Source organism: Mustelus asterias, chromosome 8 (genome assembly GCF_964213995.1).
Source record: "Mustelus asterias chromosome 8, sMusAst1.hap1.1, whole genome shotgun sequence".
NCBI lineage: Eukaryota > Metazoa > Chordata > Chondrichthyes > Carcharhiniformes > Triakidae > Mustelus > Mustelus asterias.
This window is the reverse complement of record NC_135808.1, coordinates 34513431-34534135: the sequence shown is the minus strand read 5'-3', so window position 1 is coordinate 34534135 and position 20705 is coordinate 34513431. Positions and strand designations below refer to the sequence as shown.

General features: G+C 49.2%; 1 protein-coding gene across 1 annotated transcript in view; it reads right to left on the bottom strand.

Moving 5' to 3' along the window:
• LOC144497049 (H-2 class II histocompatibility antigen, A-B alpha chain-like) overlaps positions 1-7282 on the bottom strand; it is a 90853-nt gene extending 83571 nt beyond the window's left edge. The window contains exon 1 of the mRNA XM_078217780.1: positions 7110-7282. Within this exon, the coding sequence (XP_078073906.1) occupies positions 7110-7176 (67 nt within the window). The 5' untranslated portion in view covers positions 7177-7282. The remainder of the gene's footprint in view (positions 1-7109) is intronic.
• Positions 7283-20705: the final 13423 nt, after the last annotated feature.

The following is a 20705-nucleotide window of genomic DNA, read 5'->3' as shown; positions in this document are numbered from 1 at the left end:
CTGGGTCTAGTCCAGCGACAATACAACTACACCACCCTTGGGAGATGGTAGATGGTTTGCTAGGTGTGAAAGTCCAGTGATATAGGATCAGGGGCTGCAAGATTGAATCAGATGGCTGCATTAGATCAAGGCCTGTGTTGGGGACCAGAAAACTGGATAAGTGATAAAAACCAGACCAGGTATCAGCATCTCTGTATTGAGATGCTGTCCCAAAGTCAGTTGACTGGGCACGATCCAGGGATCTACTGTAGGCTGTGAAGCTTACATAGTTGACCCTGTAGTTGACAGCACTGGAGCTGTGGAAAGTGTAGAAGCTCAGTCAGTATGTTAGACATTCGTAGGACAGGCCTGATGGATGGGAGCTTTCACTGTGGCTGGTATAGTCAGACATGGAGCCGATCACAGAGCAGGAAGGAGGGAGCATTCAGATCTCTTGTCTTGATAAGTTGTGCTATGTGGCTGGGAACTAATAAACTTGGGCATATTGACCCAGCCATCATCGGCAGAGATAACCAAATAGCATTGGTGAGCCTGTGACGTGTTGTCGTCAGCATGAAGGTAGACCAAATCACTAACGTTAACCGAGATGAGTGCTGGGTGCACTCCTAGAATGGGCCTTAGATTTCTGATCAGTGGGAGCTAATGCTGAATCCTAATAACCCTGTCACTGGACAGGAAAATCTGTGGATTGATGAACTTGATTCATTCTCTCCATAAGTCTCTCGCAGAAAGGCCTTGGGAATAGAGGAAGGGTTTGAGCCGAGCAGTCGAGGTAGACAGAGCCAAAGATGTGATAGGACCTCCATTCTTGACATAGAGGCTCGTCTTCCAGTTCCCATACTGCCGTCTCTGCTATTGGGTTCTCATTGGGGTTGTCTGGTCTCCCAAACTCAATCGCAATGTGGTGTTCCTGAAGCACTGTGTCTCCTCAGACCACCCGATGGATGAAACCCAGTGCACAGCTGGAGGAGAGCATCCCTCCCAGGTTGTGTTGTTCATTGACAATGTTGTAAGTGACACATTCTCATACAACCAAAATGGGCCATTGCTTCAGCGGCAGATAAGATGTCAAGCACCTCTGGAATGTCAGAGACTGAGGTACAATAGTGTGTGGCATGGTCTGGAGACCAGTGTGAATATGACAGCTATCTGTAATCCAATCAATGGAGGCAGCCATATCGGCCACACAGAAATATTGTGTGTGACCAATTGGAGTAGCTGACATGATGGTGAACTAGACATAGGTAGAGAGTCACTATAAGGCTTTCCAGAACAGTACATGGAATGATAGTGCATTCCCTCATCCTGAACACAATGAATAAACCATCTTGAGCAATGGTGGGAGCCTGAGGTAATGTTTGACATTGGGAATGTTGTTAAGCTGATTTAAAGCACCAGTGCCTTGCAACACATGGGCATGTGTGTGACGAGAGAGGCAGCTGTAGATCTAGATATGCCCATGGCAGATCGAGTCTATACACAAACATCTTTGTGGGAGTGACGACTCCACAACACTTCAGTGAAGGTTTAGAATCTGGTTGTTTTGATCTGTTGAGTGATGTACTTACACAGGGAAATCTTACATGGGGGAGGGCGATTTTCCGCCAAAAAATCAAAGTGTCTAACGTGAGGGAACACGGGAGGTTTACGTGCCTGTTTTTTGGGTGAGCTAAGTTTCATGAATTTACGGCACTCTGTGCAATACACAGGCCACCAGGTGATTCACGCCAGTAGTGGGGGTGGCAGAGCTTAAACCCAGTGGAGAGGCCAGCAGCAGAGTGCTCAGGGGGCCACATCCACTCTCCGATCCCCCTGACCACCGGCCTCCCAATGGCTGGCCCTGATCTCTGCTTGTCGGCATCGACCTATAATGGCTGATCCCAACCCCCGTGCCCCCGTGAGGTCCCGCCCCCTCAGGACTCACCCCTTGGACACTGCCAGGCGGGCAGTGCCAGGGTACTACATTGGGCACTGCCAGGATAGCACTGCCGGGGTCCCAGGCTGGCTGTGCCCAAGTGGCACTGCCCTCGCCCCTCCCCCAGCCCATGTCCCTGACTTCCCAGGTGGTGTCAATGGCTCCGGTCTCACCAACAGGGCCATCATGTCTGGTCTCTGTTGCTGGGTCTCTGTGATCCCCACTGGTATGAACTCCACTGGCGAGGTTGGAGAGCCAAGTGTGTCCGGACAATAGCGTCTGGAGCTTGCTAAAAGGATTTAATTGAGGAAATGCATATTTAAATCAGCCTTGCACTGTTCCTGGCAAAATAAAAAGGCCCGGGAGCTTTGCAGCCTGCTGACCATCAGACGAGAATTCGAATTTTAAGGGGCGATTCTCCCAGTCCATGGACTGGGAGTCTCAAGTGGAGGTTGTGTAGTGGGCCTCACGCTGGGTGCCACGGCCTCCCTGCGTCTCCGCCCACCAGATTTCCCGTCTCATCAGCACTACACCAGAAACCAGCGTGGAGCTGAATAATTTATGATAATGCTGATTTCAATACAATTTAAATGTGATTAGCGGACCTGGGACTGAAGTCTCTGGGCCCACTAGCCTCACCCCCCCCCCCCCGCCTCCCACTCGCTGCCAGGAGTGTTTCACTCCAGCAGGGTTTACAACAGCTCCCCACTTGCTGGGAGCTGGTGGCCTGACCCCGCTGTCAATCAATCTAATCAAAACCCAACTCAGAAACCCAAGGAGAAAAACCAAAATAAACAAAAATGCATTAACTTAGATTAAAACAAACACATCCCGAGCTAAAATCAATCATTAGCCTGCATTCTCAGCATGTGAGCTGCCAGGTGCAGACAAATCGGCATCGTATGAAAGAGCTGAATTTTAAACATACCCCTTACAAGAAACATGATAAAAATACAAACATGATAAAAATATATTTCTTCAAGGCATAGTATTATATATCCAAGGACGTGAAAGATGCTATATCAGGTATTTATAAAGTCAATGTGGAAGTCCGCTGGAGAGAAGAGGGACCATGGAGGCCCCCCAGGAGGTCAGGGGTAATGGGGGTGACCCCTGGGCATTGCCAGTTTGGCAGTGCCAGCCTGGCTCCTTGGTGGCAAAGTGGCAATGCCCAGGGGGCACATTGGCACTGCCCACCTGGCTTTGGGCAGTGCCAAGGGGGTGAAGCCAGAAAGGGGGGGGTCCATAGGGACAGGGCCTCATAGGTGTTGGGGATCCCGCTGCCACTCTGCAATGGGATCAGTGACAGAGGGAGGGAGGCCAGTGATTGGGGCTGGACATCGGGATGGGAGGTGGGGTCTGCACGCCGGGGGGCCCGGGGCTACGGGGGTGGTGTTGGGACTGCAGGTGGGGAGGGGAGTCGGGGCTGCCAAGGGCAGCATGGGGTTGGGAGATCAGCTGCCGGTGTAGGGGGTGGGGGTAAATCGAAGTGGGCCGGGAGTGGGAGTGGGATGAGGCTGGGCCAGCCACATCTGGGAGGCCAGTGATTGGGTGGTGGGGCGTCACATGGCCAACGATGCTGGGTCGCAGGGCTGGACAGCGATTGGGAGGCCGACAGTGGGGGCTACTGTGCTTGCGCCAATCTTGGCACCGACAGATCAGTGCAGTAGCCCTTTCAGCGCTGTGCTGCCGGTCTCTCCAGTGGGAATCGGCCCGCTCTGGATTTTTAGTATGATTCACGTTAGTGCACTCACGCTAGTGCACTCTGTAGTGTAGTGTGGGAGATTCATTTTGAAAATCCCGCTGAAATAACCAGTGTGATTTACTCCAGTTTTATGCAAATTCGAACTTAGAATTTCCTTGGGAGAATCCCACCCCTCGTTTTCCGCTTACATTTCCAACCCTACTAAGCTATTCGACCAGAGTAGCGTAGCAGGAAAATCGTGCCCAGCGTTTGAGTCAAATTCTGCAAAGAGTAATGTTTGCAGCTTACTGTAGCGGCCAATATTGGGACAGATGTGACAAACTGAAGACCCCCGTTTGACCTTTACACAGAAATGATGGGTCAAGGATTTCCATGGTGATTCTGACATCTTCAGGCCAAGCAAAGACTCCAGGTTTTCAAGAATCTCAAATTTTCATTACAACTCCACAGATTTGTTCCTGACACACTGAGGGCAGCGATATTTTCATTGTGTAGATTGTACACATCCCGTATTAACATCTCCTGATCTGGACTCCTTCTGCCACTTAGGATAATTCACTGATTCTCCATGACTCTGAAAATCTAGGCCTTTGTGTCTCTCCCGGTCTCCACTTAACTCTATACTCTTCTCCCACTGTCCCTCCCTCTCCCCCTTTACTTTCTGCTCCTCTGTCTCTCCCTCTCTCCTGTTTACTCTGCTTCTCTCTCTGTCTCTCCTTCCTCCCCTTTGCACTCTTCTCCTCTCTGACTCACCTATTCTTCCCTTTCCTCTCTCTCTCTCTCTTAATGGCTGCTTCTTTCTGTCCCATTTCCACTCACCATTTATTTGTTGTTTTTATTGCTCCCATCTCCATGGAAGCTGCTGTGTCCAATCCGTGCAGCATTTCCCAGTCTCCCATTCCCACCTACTTGTCAATTTTCCACTCACCCTCCCGACTCCCCTAAAACCCGGCCTCCCGGTTCCCTGCAGTCCTGACCTCTGTGTCCCCTTTCCCACCACTCCACTGATGTTACAACTCTGGACACGCCTCTCCCCCATCCCACCCCCACCCTATACCCCTTCTCCCACTGCATAACCCCTCCCCCACCCAATACCCCTCCCCCCACAATCTCCCGACACCCTCCATTGTTTCTCCCAGCCAGTCCTCCTGAATCTGCCCAGATTTCCGATTCCACCACCCTGCCCCCACCCCAATCTCCTAATTCCTCCAAACTGTTTCACTTCTGCCTGAGTCTAATTGTAAATTACCTTCAGGCTTCTTTTTTTCTGCTGCAAACTTCTTAACCCTGTCACTGCCTCCCTGCAACCACCGCACCCCCCCCCTCCCCCCACCGGTCTCCTCCACCCTCACCTCCAACAAGTGAGAGGAGCTCAAGGATTCCTTTGTCACTAAGATTATTACCTTCCCATCAGCTGCCTCTGCCACTTCCCTCCCTTTCACTAACTTGCCCGGATAAACTTCCATTAATGTTCCCCCCTGGCTGAGCCCTGAACTCACATCTTCTCTCCTGTCTCCCCTCATGTCCTCTCTGAGCTCACCTTGTCCATGAGATCTACCTCCTGTTCCCTCAACCCTATTCTCACTGAATCACCCAACTTCCCCTCCTGCTCCCCATGTTTGCCGATATTGTTCACCGTTCATTCTCTCCAGATGTTGTCCCTCTCTATTTAAATTATGTCATCACCTTCAAAAAACACCCCCCGACCCTTTTCCAGTCGGGTTCTCTCACAGTACTGAGATGATTCTTATCAAAGTCCGCAAACAATATCGTATTTGACTGTGACAAAAATGAACTTTCCCTCCTCATCCTTCTCGGTGCTTCTGCTCTCTGCGGGGTTCCTGTCCCCCTCAGCTCACCTTCTCAATCCATGATTGATTCACATGATTAACACCACTCCATCCTCCTCCAATAGCTCTTCCTTGTCACCCAGCTGGGTGCGACTGCTCTCACCTGGTTCTATATTTAACTGTGGCCAGAGCTCCTCATTGGTTTCTCTCTCTGCTCTCACTGTTATCTAAGATGTGGCTGTAGTGAATGGTGTGGATGTATTTCAGGGAAGTTAGATATGGACATGGTGGAAAAGGGAATTGGGATGAGGAGGTTGATCTGAGGTGGAATATAAACTCTGGAATGTTCCGGTTTGGTGGAATGCCTGGATTCCGTGCTGTATTATTCTGTGTAATTCTATGTGATTTATTCTTGTCTCCCTCCTGTTTCACATCCAAGCTCTGCTCCTCAGTGACATCATCCAAAACTCTGCCTTGAGTTTTCACCTGTAGTTAATAACACCCAGCTCTGCCTCGCCATCACACTTCTGACCCCTCCACTATCTGATTTGTCACATTGTCCAATATCCAGTGCTAGTGAGCAGAAATACCTTCCAAATAAATATTCAGAAGATCAAACCATTGTCTTTAGTCTCCAAGTAACCATTCCATTTCCCTCCCTGGTCACTCACTGAGGTTGAACCAGACTGCTTATAACCTCGGTGACCAGATGACCCAGAGGTGAGTTTCCAACTCCATTCGCCCTCCATCACTGAGATTGCCTCTTTAACCTCTGTGAAATCTCATGCTTCATGCTATCTGTTGCTGAATCCCTCCTCCATGCACCAGTTACCCTTTGACTCGGCTGTTCTATTGCTTCCTTAACTAATTACCGATCTTCCACCCTTCATTAATTTGAAATCATCCGAAACTCTGCTACCTACATCCATACTCACACCCAGTCCTGTTTCTGTGCTCAATGATCTGTATTCGCTCCCAATCTGGCAATGCCTCAAGTTTAAAATTCTCATCATGTTGAAATTTATTTGTGGCCTCACTTTCCCAGGCTCAGTTTTACAGTCCTCCGATCACTCTGCATTCCTCTGCTCTCTCACACACCACCATTGGTGGAAATGGCTTTAGGTATCTCGATCGTAAACTTTCAAATTCTCTCTCTGAACTCTCCCCCTTTAAGAAACTTATTTAAAATCAGTTATTTCACCAAGCAAGCCATCCCTTGAAGCAATTCCTTCGTGGATCAAGTTTTGTCTGATTAGCTCAAGTAAAATGCCTTCAGGCAGTAAGAGGCACTATATAAATGCAAGTTGTGTTTGTTGAAATACAAAATAAATGTAACACACACTATGCAGATTATAATTCAGATTGCCAGGTGGTGAAGGATAGAATTGAAGCAGAATTATTATTCATTATAAGCTTTTATTTACAGAGACACACATTGCATTTGTGTATCCACCTACAATACCAACAACCACATCAGTCTGCTGCTATATATAAAACTATTTATTTACAGAACTTTAGATTACAGACAGATACCCTCTACCTGTTCAATGTATATTATAAACACAGGTAAATCCCCAGTACCAGAATTTAATTAAACACTCAATTAATATACAATTAACACTTCCTGTAATAACACCACACGGAGTCCAGTGAAATCAGAGATTAATATTTAGAAACTATTTACTGTTTCATAACTCACATTTCACAGCCCAGGCTCCATGAATCAAAACCAGCAGCAACACAGTAAAGTGTGTCCCAACTTCCATTGTGATCCTCTTGTTTCTCCCAATTCTGATCCCAGCTCCTCTCAGTTTGCTGTCAGTGTCTGAATTCAGTCAAGTTTCTATCTCACTCACTGAAATATCACTCTGTGATTGACATGTGGTTTAGCGTTAATAAACCAATCAGAAATTCAGATTTCCTCCATCAGCTGTTTCTGGGTGAAATAGCAGCCTGCTCGCAATTTCTCTGCATGATCCTTGAGTTGTTTTATTTGAGAAAGATTAGCAGTGGGAGGAAGATTTTTGGAGGTGAAGAGGTATCTGTTTACTTGTATTGAACTAAACAGTCTCTTGTTGGTGCTTTACTGTTTCCAGTGCCTCCTGCTCTCCCCCATGTCTCATGCATACTCTCAGCTGAATGACCCACCTCCATTCTGATCCATAGAATATAATCCCTATAGTACAGGAGGCCATTCGGCCCATCGAATCTGCACCGACTCTCCAAAAGAGCATCCTACCCAGTCCCACCCTCCCTGTCCTAGCCCCGTAACCCCTCACATTTCCCATGGTTAATCTACCTAACCTGCACATCTGTGGACACTAAAGGGCAATTTAGCATGGCCAATCTACCTAACCTGCACATTTTTGGAATGTGGGAGGAAATCAGAGCACGCAGAGGAAACCCACTCAGAAACGGGGAGAAAGTGCAAACTCCACACAGTCACCCAAGGTCAGAATCGAACCTCTGTCCATGGTGCTGTGAGGCAGCAGTGCTAACCACTGTGCTGCCCCTAAAGAAAGATCGCTGGCCAGTAGAGGGAGTGATCTTTCTTTATATATATTCTGCTTCATGTACCAGTATTTATCAGAAATAAAACAGAAAATGTTGGAAATACTCAAAAGGTCAGGCAGCCTCTGTGGAGAGAGAAGTGGGGTTAATGATTTCTTTCATGATGACCTGTCATCGATATTGATCAGAATCCTTCCTCAGGAGGTTCAGACAGCCAGGTGGAGGTGAGGAGCCTAATTACAGAATCACAAAGTGCAGAAGAGGCCTTTCGGCCCATCAAGTCTGCACTGACATGTGAGATATACACTTCCAAGCTTTAATTTACAGAGAAACATATTACATATCAAGTACCTACCTACAATCTCAACAACCACATTCAGTCTGCTCCTATATATAAAACTATTTACGTACAGAGCTATAGATTGCAGACATATACCTCCTACCTGCTCAATGTATATTCTATGGGCACAGGTAAATCCCCAGTTAATACCCAGTACCAGAATTCAATTAAACACCCAGTTAATATACAATTAACATGCCCTGTGATATTGGGATAAAAATCAGGATGGAATCCCAACAAATATCTGGAAATCTCTATTTTTCCCATTTCCTTCTTTTCCCTCTCCAGAAGATGCTGCTGACAGAGGAATCAGGTTAAGGCAAGAAGGCAAGATGTTTAAAATGTCACAATTTTGTGTTTGGGATTTTGCTTTTTTGCTTGACAGCCACTATCTCTGTCCTCAGGTCTTCCCAAAACCCCCTCCTTCTCAACTCAGGTCAAACCTTGAGATAAAGGTAAGGACACATGTTTATTTTACCCTTTGATCTTGGCAATAAAACTTCAGCAGCTGTGTCGTTGTTTATTGCCAGCCCTGTCTTATCTACAAAACCTGCCATTACTGTCACACACTGGGTCTACATACAATCAGATTCCCTCTACACTGTCTCCACCAAACGCTCCCAGGACAGGTACAACATAGGGTTAGATATAGAGTAAAGCTCCCTTTACACTGACCCCACCAAACACTCCCAGGACAGGTACAGCATGAGGTTAGATATTGAGTAAAGCTCCCTCTCCACTGTCCCCATCAAACACTCATAGGACAGGTACAGCATAGGGTTAGATATAGAATAAAGCTGCCTTTACACTGTCCCCATCAAACACTCCCAGGACAGGTACAACATGGGGTTAGATACAGAGTAAGGCTCCCTCTACACTGTTCTCCTCGTACACTCCCCAAGGAGCTACAGCACGGGCTTAGATACAGAATAAAACTGCATTGGCTAAATTGGCTAAAATTGGAAAATTACCCTGTTTGCATATAGAACATAGAACATTACAGTGCAGTACAGGCCCTTCGGCCCTCGATGTTGCGCCAACCTGTGAAACCAATCTAAAGCCCATCTAACCTACACTATTCCAATATCATCCATATGTTTATCCAATGACCATTTAAATGCCCTTAATGTTGGCGAGTCCACTACTGCTGCAGGCAGGGCATTCCACGCCCTTACTACTCTCTGAGTAAAGAACCTACCTCTGACATTTGTCCTATATCTCTCACCCCTCAATTTAAAGCTATGTCCCCTCGTGGTAGCTCTCACCATCCGAGGAAAAAGGCTCTCACTGTCGACCCTATCTAATCCTCTGATCATCTTATTTATGATGCTTTCTTCAGAAACCAGAAATCAGAGGCTAGATTTTTATCTTGTTCACCCAAGAAGGAGATTCACCCAATGGGATCTCTTTTTTTTCCCCAACCAAATAAACAAAATCAAATTAACTTAGGGACAACCCAAAAGGGGCAGCTCCCTAAAAGGAGGGCAACCGCCCAAAACAAAAATCAAAGCGGAAAGGAAACTTAAAACATGAAATTAAAATTTCATGGGGGCGGCACGGTAGCACAGTGGTTAGCACTGCTGCTTTACAGCTCCAGGGTCCCGGGTTCGATTCCCGGCTCGGGTCACTGTCTGTGTGGAGTTTGCACATTCTCCTCGTGTCTGCGTGGGTTTCCTCCGGGTGCTCCGGTTTCCTCCCACAGTCCAAAGATGTGCGGGTTAGGTTGATTGGCCAGGTTAAAAATTGCCCCTTAGAGTCGTGAGATGCGTAGGTTAGTGGGATTAGCGGGTAAATATGTGGGGGTACGGCCTGGGTGGGATTGTGGTCGGTGCAGACTCGATGGGCCGAATGGCCTCCTTCTGCACTGTAGGGTTTCTATGATTTCTTTCTATGAAAATATGATTAAAGGGGTCAATAATACACCCCAGTCCCTGCGGTGCCAAGCGGGCACAGAAGGCATCAGTGGTGCCCTCAAACACTGCATGCTCCCTTTCCAGGGACATCCGGCTGCGAATGTAGCTGCGGTAGAGGGGCAGACAGTCGGGTTGGATGACCCCCTCGATCGCCCGCTGCCTGGACCTATAGATGGCACGTCTTGCCAGACCCGGGAGCAGGTTCACAAGGAGCTACTCCTCCTTACCTGCCCCTCCCTCCGCACCAGGTGCCCGTAGATCAGGAGCGTGGGACTGAAGTGCAAACAAAACTTCAATAAAAGGTTTTTTTCGAAAACTGAAAAGGTTGTGCAGCCTACAACAGATAACATAGATATGGTCCACGGACTCCACAAAGTTGCAAAAAGGGCACCCTTGGGAGCCCGTGAACCGGTACAACCTACGATTGTACAGTGAAGAGTGCAGCACCCTCCACCCCAGGTCCCCGACATAGTGGGGGGAGATCCCTCTGTAGAGAGACCTCCACGGGGAACTTCACCCAATAGGAGTTTCTACTGGAAATGAGGATGCACTTCACATACATTTTATGATCTATTAAAGTTTGATGGGAAATCACGAGCAACTTGTGCCCAAAATGTTGATAAGAAACTGAAAGGAAAATGTCTGATTGGTGTCTGTTTCCAATAACTCCTTTATTTATAAAAATAATGCTGGAAATAATCGGCAGGTCAGGCAGCATCTGTGGGGAGAAACAAAGTTAACATTTCAGATCAAGGTGAGCTTTAATCAGAAAGTCTTTACTCTGTTTGGATTGAGCTGAGATTGTCACTAACACTGAACGGGAATGTTTTTCATGTTGTGAGAGTTGGGTTCAGAATGTTCATCTGGAATAGACTCTGAAAACTAACAGACTGAACAAACTTTCTGCCTATTGGACAGGGTTGGATCTGAATCCCCATCCACGATACAGATGACTGGTATCTGTCTAACCCACTCTAACCCCTTAATTGAAACTGATAGCCAAGTTCCGTACACGTGAGGACGGCCTCAACCGGGATCTTGGGTTCATGTCACACTATCTGTAACCCCCACAACTTGCCTGGGCTTGCAAACTCTCACTAACTGTCCTGGCTGGAGACAATACACATCTCTTTAACCTGTGCTTAACCCTCTCTCCACTCACATTGTCTGTACCTTTAAGACTTAATTACCTGTAAAGACTCGCATTCCAATCATTATTTTGTAAATTGTGTTTGTGTCTTTATATGCCCTGTTTGTGAACAGAACTCCCACTCACCTGATGAAGGAGCCCGAGACTCAGAAAGCTAGTGCCTAATAAACCTGTTGGATTTTAACCTGGTGTTGTGAGACTTCTTACTGTATATTTCAATTCCAGCCTGTGATAAACTTTACAATGTCTCCCCCTGCAGGAGAGAGATTTACATTCTCACATTCACCCAGGTACAGTGAGGGTGAAATTGATTCACCCAGGAGTGTGAATGCATTAATAGTGAAGGGGTGGGCTGCTTTACACCGCTGTGGTGACTACAGTCAGACTAATGAGGTTGGCTTGCTAGAGGATGAACTACCTGATGAGTTCTCTGGGTGGAGGGTGCTGCACGCAGCAGTGCCGTACAACCGTAGGTTTTTCCGGTACACGGGCTCCCGAGACTGCCCTTTCTGTGGCCTCGTGGAGTCCGTGGACCATGTCTACGTTCTGTGTTTTAGGCTGCACACCCTTTTTGGTTTCCTCAAACACCTCTTATTGATGTTTTGTTTGCACTTCAGTCCCACGCTCCTGATCTACGGGCACCTGGTGCGGAGAGGGGCGGGTCGGGATGCCGACCTCCTCGTGAACCTGCTCCTGGGCCTGGCGAGACGCGCCATCAATAGGTCCAGGCAGCGGGCGATCGACGGGGCCGTCCATCCCGACTGTCTGCCCCTCTACCGCGGCTACATTCGCGGCCAGGTGTCTCTGGAGAGGGTGCATGCGGTGTCCACGGGCGCGGTTGACGCCTTCCGCGACCGCTGGGCGCCGCAGGGGCTGGGGTGTATTATCGACCCCGATAATCACTTTTTAGTTTGACGTTTTAAGTTTCCTTTCGACTTTGTTTTTGGTTCGGGCTGTTCCCCCTTCCTTTTGGGGAGCCGCCCCTTTTACTTTGTCCCTAAGTTAATTTGAGTTAGTTTATTATGTTGGTACCCGAAAGAGATACCTGATGAGTTCTCATTGATGTCCAATCAGGGAGCCTCATGCTCCCTATTTAAAGCAGATGTGACAGTCCCTTAGCCTGCCATAGCAGGAAGCTATCGGGAGTGCAAGCTCTGTATATTTATTATAGTTTGTAAATAAAGTAACTTGGTGATGGGACTCTCCCCTTCCATGGAGTTATTTCAGTGGCGACGAGGAAAAAGGAGTGACCTGAAGGAACTTGCTGAACCACCGCACATATTGAGGGTAAGCCATTGTTGGGAAAACATGCCGCTATTTGGGAAGTTGGACTCTTTTGTCCCCACAGTGGAGGACTGGGCCCAATATGTGGAAAGGATGAAGTATTTCCTCAGGGCAAACGACATGACCTCAGATGAGAAGCAAAGGGTTATCTTGCTGACTGCCTGTGGACCAGCAGCTTTTGCAATTATGCGCACTTTAACTTTCCCGGAGGCACCGGACACAAAGTCCTTCCAAGAGTTGTCAGACTTAGTTCAAGAATATTATGACCCTAAGCCAACCCTGATCCTGAGGAGGCACCGTTTTTATTCCACATTTAGAGCAGCGGGGGAGTCAATCATCAGTTTCCTAACGAGGCTAAGATGTCCGGCGGAGACTTGCGAATGCAGGGGGAGACACTAAATGAGATGCTCCAAGACCGATTGGTGTGCGGAATTAATGATATGACTGTACAGAAATGCCTGTTAGCGGAGGCCCAGCTGGACTGTAAACAGGCATTACAGCTGGCCTTGTCATTAGAAAAAGTGGCAAGCAGAGTGCATGAGCTCCAGGGTAATCCGATGGAGGTAGAGGCCAACACCAGGGAGACTAGGTTAGGGGACTACCACTACGGGGCAGGCCACAACATAGCAGCCCTCCGGCAGGATTCGGATACAAGGGAGCCCACGTCCACCTGTAGAACCGCACCTAGACAAGGTCAGGTTAAGCCCAGAGTGACAGCAGTTCTTGTAGAGCCCCGCCCAACACAACATTGCGATGGTTGCCAGTGTTTGGAGGCACAGAGGAAAAGCAATGTTCCTAAACCAACATGGCCAAAAAGAACACGTAGGTCAAGGGACAGGAGAATGCACAACCTGGAAGCTCCCCCTACCTCTGATGAGGAACAGCTACAGTGCGTAGCAATGACAAAGTCAGAACTCATCAAATTGTCAGTGAGACTGAATGGACGTCCAATTTTAATGGAGGTCGACACAGGCGCAGCCGTATCGATCACTGGGAGACAGTGTTTAACAAGATACTACAACTCTTAGCCCTGACCAAAACTTTGGCAAGGCTGAGGGCCTATACGGGGGAACCACTGAAAGTGATGGGTACAACCCATGTGCCAGTTGCATACGGGAAGCAATTAGTTAGGCTCCCATTAATGGTAGTGGAAGGTTCGGGACCTATTAGGGCGAAATTGGCTAAAAGAGGTCCAGCTAGATTGGACAAATATCTTCCAGCTGGAAAATGGTCGCCTGAGTGAGGCCCTGAACAAATATCCGGAGATTTTTCGGGAAGGCCGAGGAACAATCAAAGGAATCAAGGCAAAATTGCCCGTCGACCCGGAGCCTGTCCCAAAGTTTTGCAAAGCCCGACTGGTACCTTTTGCGTTCTGGGAAAAGGTTGATTCTTAAATCAAAAGATTACTGCACGAAGGAATAATAAAACCGGTCCAGTTCGCAGAATGGGCGGCACCTGTGGTTCCTATCTTAAAGCTGGATGGCTCAGTGCACCTTTGCTGCAATTTCAAACAGATGATAAATCGTTACTCTCAGCTAGACAAATACCCAATTCCCAGGATTGAGGACCTGTACGCAAAGTTGGCAGGAGGACTCCTATTCACAAAACTGGACATGAGCCACGCATACCTGCAACTAGGGCAGAACGAGGATTCGCAAAAATTCACCACAATAAATACCCTGAAAGGCCTCTTCCAGTATAAAACATTGCCTTTTGATTTTCGTCAGTTTGTACCATATTCCAAAGGACCATGGAGAGCATCCTCCAGGGGTTACCACAGGTTGCTATTTACCTAGACGATATCCTCATTACGGGTAAAACAAGGGCAGAACATCTGCAGAATCTGGATGAAGTTCTCAGGAGATTTGTAGCAGTGGGAGTGCGTTTGAAAAGGGAGAAATGTGTCTTTTTAGCACAACTAATAACGTTTCTCAGGAACAAAGTGGATAAGTCGGGCCTACATCCTCTGGAGGATCGGGTGCGAGCAATAAAAGACGCCCCGGCTCCCACAACCATCCAGGAGCTATGGTCGTTTTTAGGACTAACATACTACGGGAAATTCATACAGAATAGGGCCTCCATTCTGGATCCCCTCCACCAGCTGCTAAAAAAGGGACAAACTTGGGAATGGTCGGCCCACCAGGACAGGGCCTTCAAGAAAATTAAACAGCAACTCTCATCCAAAAATGTATTGATACATTATAAGGAATTGGTACTCAGCTGTGACGAGTCCCCATATGGAGTTGGTGCATTCCTGGCACACAGGTGGCAGAACGGACAAAACCGGCCAATAGCGTATGCCTCCAGGGCCCTGGCAATGGCAGAGCGAAGATAAGCCTAGATTGGAAAGGAAGGACTGGCAGTCTTTGTAGTCAAAACATTTCACCAGTATTTATATGGGTGAAAATTTATGATCGTAACAGATCATAAACCTTTGCTGGGCCCACTGAAGGAAGACAAAGCAGTGCCGCCGATAGCGTCAGCCCGGATCCAGCGTTGGGCATTATTGCTGGCAGCATATCAGTATCGATCGGAACACCGACCAGGGATTAGAGTGGCAAATGCCGATGCCTTAAGCCGGCTACCGTTACCGGACACCCCACCATTGGTACCCAGAATGGAAGAGACTGTGATGACATTAAACTTTCCGGATACCCTCCCAGTGGATGCACACAATATACGCCAGTGGACGCAGAAAGACCCTGTATTGGCGAAGGTAAAGCACCTGGTGCTAACAGGGCAGCTGGAAAGACCGGTCCATCCACAGTTCCACCCATACTGGAGCAGAAGGGAGCAGATCACGGTGGAAGACGGGATCCTGCTGTGGGGAGCACGGGTCATCGTCCCAAGGCAGGGCTGTCGGGCCATTCTGGCCGAACTACACCATGGGCACCCTGGAGTATCAATAATGAAGATGCTGGCCAGGAGCTACGTCTGGTGGCCAGATCTGGACGCAGACATAGCGAAACTGGTAGGACAGTGCCAGAAGTGCCAACAGGGGCAGATGGCACCACCGGCAGCCTTGCTGCACCCATGGGAATGGCCAGGTAGACCATGGTCACAACTCCATGTCGATTTTCTAGGCCTGTTTGTGGGGTCCATGTTTCTGGTGATAATAGATGCCCATTCAAAGTGGTTAGACGTCTATAAACTAAATTCGGCAAACACGATGGCAACCGTTGAGAAACTGCACACCTCGGGATCCCAGAGCTATTAGTTTCGATAATGGTTCAGTGTTCACCAGCCTAGAGTTCACAAAATTTATGAAATCAAATGGGATCCAGCACATCAAGACGGCACCTTACCACCCGGTGTCAAATTGGCGAGCGGAGAGAGCAGTCCAGATGTTAAAGGCCGGGTTGAAAAAACAGCCAGTGGCCTCATTTAGAGACGAAACTCTCAAGGTGGTTATTTGACTGTAGGACCGCTCCACACGCCACCACGGGAACTGTGCCAGCAGAGTTACTGATGGGCAGACAGCCCACACCAGACTGAGCCTGTTGTTGCCAAACCTGGGAGGAAAGGTGGAAAGACACCAGGAAGCCCAATGCAGGGGCCATAACAACATTCGCCGAGAGAGGCACTTTGAAGCAGCTGAGAGAGTTTGGGTCAGAGGTTATGCAAATGGACCCGCCCGGGTAACCGGAACAGTTGAGTACAGGACAGGACCGGCATCCAACCGAGTACGCGTAGGCGAGGCAGTGGTAAGGAAACACCTGGACCAGGTCCGGGCCTCAAGCTCTCCACTCGTTCCGGAGCCGAGTCCACCCTGTAGCCCTAGGGGCGAGCAGAGTCCCCCTCGACAAGCCAGTTCCGCCTCTCCTGCACCCTTGATGGGGACTCAGGGTCCGAAATGGACACAAGGGATGAAGCTGCAGCGATTCCTCTACCACCTGAAGTGGACGAGGAACCAGACCTCCGGTGTTCACTGCGGAAGAGACAGGCGCCCAACCATTACACACTTCAGAGGCAGAGTTGGAGGATCCTGACCCGGCGCTCAAACAGAGGAAAAGACCCCTGAGGGAAGCAAACCGAGGGGATTCCTCGGACTTTGGGGGGGGAGGAGTGTGATGACTTCAGCCAGGCTAAAGAGGTTGGCTTGCTGGGTATGAACTAGCTGATGAGTCCTATTGGGAGTGGCTGCGGTGGCACAATGGTTAGCACTGCTGTCTCACAGGGCCAGGCTCCCAGGTTCGATTCCCGATCTCTGAGTGGAGTTTGCACGTTCTGCCCGTGTCTGTGCGGGTTTTCTTTATCGCAAAAAGAGATATCTGATGAGTCCTAACTGATGGTTAAATCAGGGAGCCTCATGCTCCCTATTTAAAGCAGGTGTGTCAGTCTCTCAGCCTGCCATAGCAGGAAGCTACCGGGAGTGCTAGCTCTGTATATATATTATAGTTTGTAGATAAAGAAGCTTGTGGATGGGACTCTCGCCTCCGTGGAGTTATTTCAACCGCATCGCATTTCCTTCTGTTAATTTAATTGGAGAGGGAAATGGCTGCAAAATTCAGCTCCATTGTGCTGGTGGCTTTGTTATACAGGATCTGGTTGGGGTAAAGGTGATGTGGAGATGCCGGCGTTGGACTGGGGTAAACACAGTAAGAAGTCTCACAACACCAAGTTAAAGTCCAACAGGTTTATTTGGTAGCACAAGCCACTAGCTTTTGGAGCGCTGCTCCTTCATCAGGTAAGTGGGAGTTCTGTTCACAAACAGGGCATATAAAGACACAAACTCAATTTACAGAATAATGGTTGGAATGCGAGTCTTTACAGGTAATCAAGTCTTAAAGGTACAGACAATGTGAGTGGAGAGAGGGTTAAGCACCAGGCAAGAGTGTTCTCTTCCTGTTGGGGAACACTTCAGCGGTCACGGACATTCGGCCTCTGTCCTGTACTCGTCCACAGATCCTTGAAAGTGACGTCACAGGTGGAGAAGGTGGTGAAGAAGGCATATGGCATGCTTGCCTTTATAGGACGGGGCATAGAGTATAAAAGTTGGGGTCTGATGTTGCAGATGTATAGAACGTTGGTTCGGCCGCATCTGGAATACTGCGTCCAGTTCTGGTCGCCACACTACCAGAAGGACGTGGAGGCTTTGGAGAGAGTACAGAGGAGGTTTACCAGGATGTTACCTGGTATGGAGGGGCTTAGTTATGAGGAGAGATTGGGTAAACTGGGGTTGTTCTCCCTGGAAAGACGGAGGATGAGGGGAGACTTAATAGAGGTGTATAAAATTATGAAAGGCATAGATAGGGTGAACGGTGGGAAGCTTTTCCCCAGGTCGGTGGTGACGTTCACGAGGGGTCATAGGTTCAAGGTGAAGGGGGGGAGGTTTAACACAGATATCAGAAGGACATATTTTACACAGAGGGTGGTGGGGGCCTGGAATGCGCTGCCAGGCAAGGTGGTGGAGGCGGACACACTGGGAACGTTTAAGACTTATCTAGACAGCCATATGAACGGAGTGGGAATGGAGGGATACAAAAGAATGGTCTAGTTTGGACCAGGGAGCGGCGCGGGCTTGGAGGGCCGAAGGGCCTGTTCCTGTGCTGTATTGTTCTTTGTTGTTCTTGATCTTCGGATAAGCGTTCTCCAAGGCGGCCTTCACGACACACGACAATGCAGAGTCACTGAGCAGAGACTGATAGCCAAGTTCTGCACACATGTGGACGGCCTCAACCAGGATCTTGGGTTCATGTCACACTATCTGTAACCCCCACGACTTGCCTGGGCTTGCAAAATCTCACTAACTGTTCTGGCTGGAGACAATACACATCTCTTTAACCTGTGCTTAACCCTCTCTCCACTCACATTACCTGTAAAGACTCGGATTCCAACCATTATTTTGTAAATTGAATTTGTGTCTTTAAATGCCCTGTTTGTGAACAGAACTCCCACTTACCTGACGAAGGGGCAGCGCTCCAAAAGCTAGTGGCTTGTGCTACCAAATAAACCTGTTGGACTTTAACCTGATGTTGTGAGACTTCTTACTGGGGTAAAGGTGGCAGGGGGCAGGAGAGTTGTTCTGGAGTATTTATAGTATAGCCCACATCAATTGCCATATTATGGAGGACGGGTGTGCAGAGTGGATAGGTCATGATACCAGTCAGTCTGTGACACTGATTTATTGCCCAATCTACATTTTGGACTGAGCGCCCCTGTTATTGCCCTCTGTTAAACATGATGAACAGAATTTTACAACATCATTGCACCCATTTTGCGGTGGAAAAAAGTCATAAAATTGGAAGCGCTGGAACTAGCGGGAATGGTACCCATTTTCACGCCCATTCCCATTTTACCAAAAGATATCGGTGCGATTGGGACCCCGTCCAAAATGGGTGAAACACCATTTTGCATTTTTTTGCATTAATCACAGCGAGCTTCACTCCCAATCAGCCCAGCTCGCCTCCTTAACAACCTCACTCGCTGTACCTGCAACCAGAAAACACCAAGTGTAAAAGTCGGATTCAGATGCTGAAGCAGAGAGAGTGAGCAAGGAGGTCGGTCTCTGCTTTCAAATGGCTCCGTGCTGCTCAAGGAAGGGGGGACTGTTTCATGGCAGCCATGTTGCATTTCAGGTTGTGGGGGTCTGCGTGTGTGAGGAGGATGGGGAGCTTTTGTTGCTCATTGGGTCTGACTTTGGCCTCTCGGCACGGACACGGGTCTGAGTGCCAACCTTGGGGCTTGGCGCTGACTCTGGGTCCTAGTGCAGGCAGCAGCAAGCACTGTTGCAGGTGGGGGATGGGCTGGAAACTCTCAGAACTGGCAGCACTGCAGCCTCAGCACTTGTCAAGCAGCGCTGTCTGGGCCACTACTGCACGGGCTCTGGGTGTGTGTGAGGGGTGGAATAGGAGTGCCTGCGTTGCCATTCTGGGGGGCTGTGGGGGTCTATGGGGTGTGTGTGTTGCCGGGAGTCTGTTTGGCAGAGTATGAGGAGTGTGCGTTGCTGGTGGGGTGTGGGGAGGTATAGGGAGTGTGTGTTGTTGGGGGATGTGGGAGGGTATGAGGAGTGTGTGTTGTTGGGGGGGTGTGGGGAGTGTGTGTTGCTGGGGGTCTGTGTCAAGGGGTATGGGGAGTGTTTGTTGCTGGGGTTCTGTGGGGGGGGGTATGTGGGGGGTGTATGGGGAGTTGTGTTGCTTGGGGTGTGTAGGGGGGTTATGGGGGAGTGTGTTGCTGGGGGTCTGTTGGTGAGGGTATGGGGAGTGCGTGTTTCTGGGGGTCTGTGTGGGTGGGTATGGGGAATGTGTGGTTGCTAGGGGTCTGTGTGGGTGGGCATGGGGGGTGTGTGCTGCTGGGGGTCTGTGTGGGGGTGTATGGGGAGTGTGTGTTGCTGGGGGTCTGTGTGGGTGGGCATGGGGGGTGTGTGCTGCTGGGGGTCTGCGGGGGGGATATGGGGAGTATGTATTGCAGAGGGGGGTCTGTGGGGGGGGAGGGTATGGGGAGTGTGTGTTGCTGGGGATCTGTTTGGGTGGGTATGGGGAGTGTGTGTTTCTGGGGGTCTGTGTGGGGTGTATGGTGATTGTGTGTTGCTGGTGGTGTGTTGGGGGCTGCATGGGGAGTGTGTGTCGTTGGGGGGTCTGTTGGGGGGGCTATGGGGTGTGTGTGCTGCTGGGGGTCTGTGGGGGGGTATGGGGAGTATGTGTTGCAGAGGGGGGTCTGTGGGGGGGTATGGGGAGTGTGTGTTGCTGGGGATCTGTGTGGGGGGTATGGGGATTGTGTGGTGTTGGGGGGTGCATGGGGAGTGTGTGTTGTTGGGGGTCTGTTGGGGGGGCTATGGGGTGTGTGTGTGTTGCTGGGGATCTGTTGGGGGGTTGTGGGGAGTTTGTGTTGCTGGGAGCCTGTTGAGGGGTGTATGGAGAGCGTGTGTTGCTGGGGGCCTGTTGAGGGGTGTATGGAGAGCGTGTGTTGCTGGGGGTGTGTGGGGGGGATATAGAATCATAGAGTCATAGAGGTTTACAGCATGGAAACAGGCCCTTCAGCCCAACTTGTCCATGCTGCCCTTTTTTTTAAAACCCCTAAACTCATCCCAATTGCCTCTATTTAGCCCATATCCCTCTATACCCATCGTACCCATGTAACTGTCTCAATCCTTTTTGA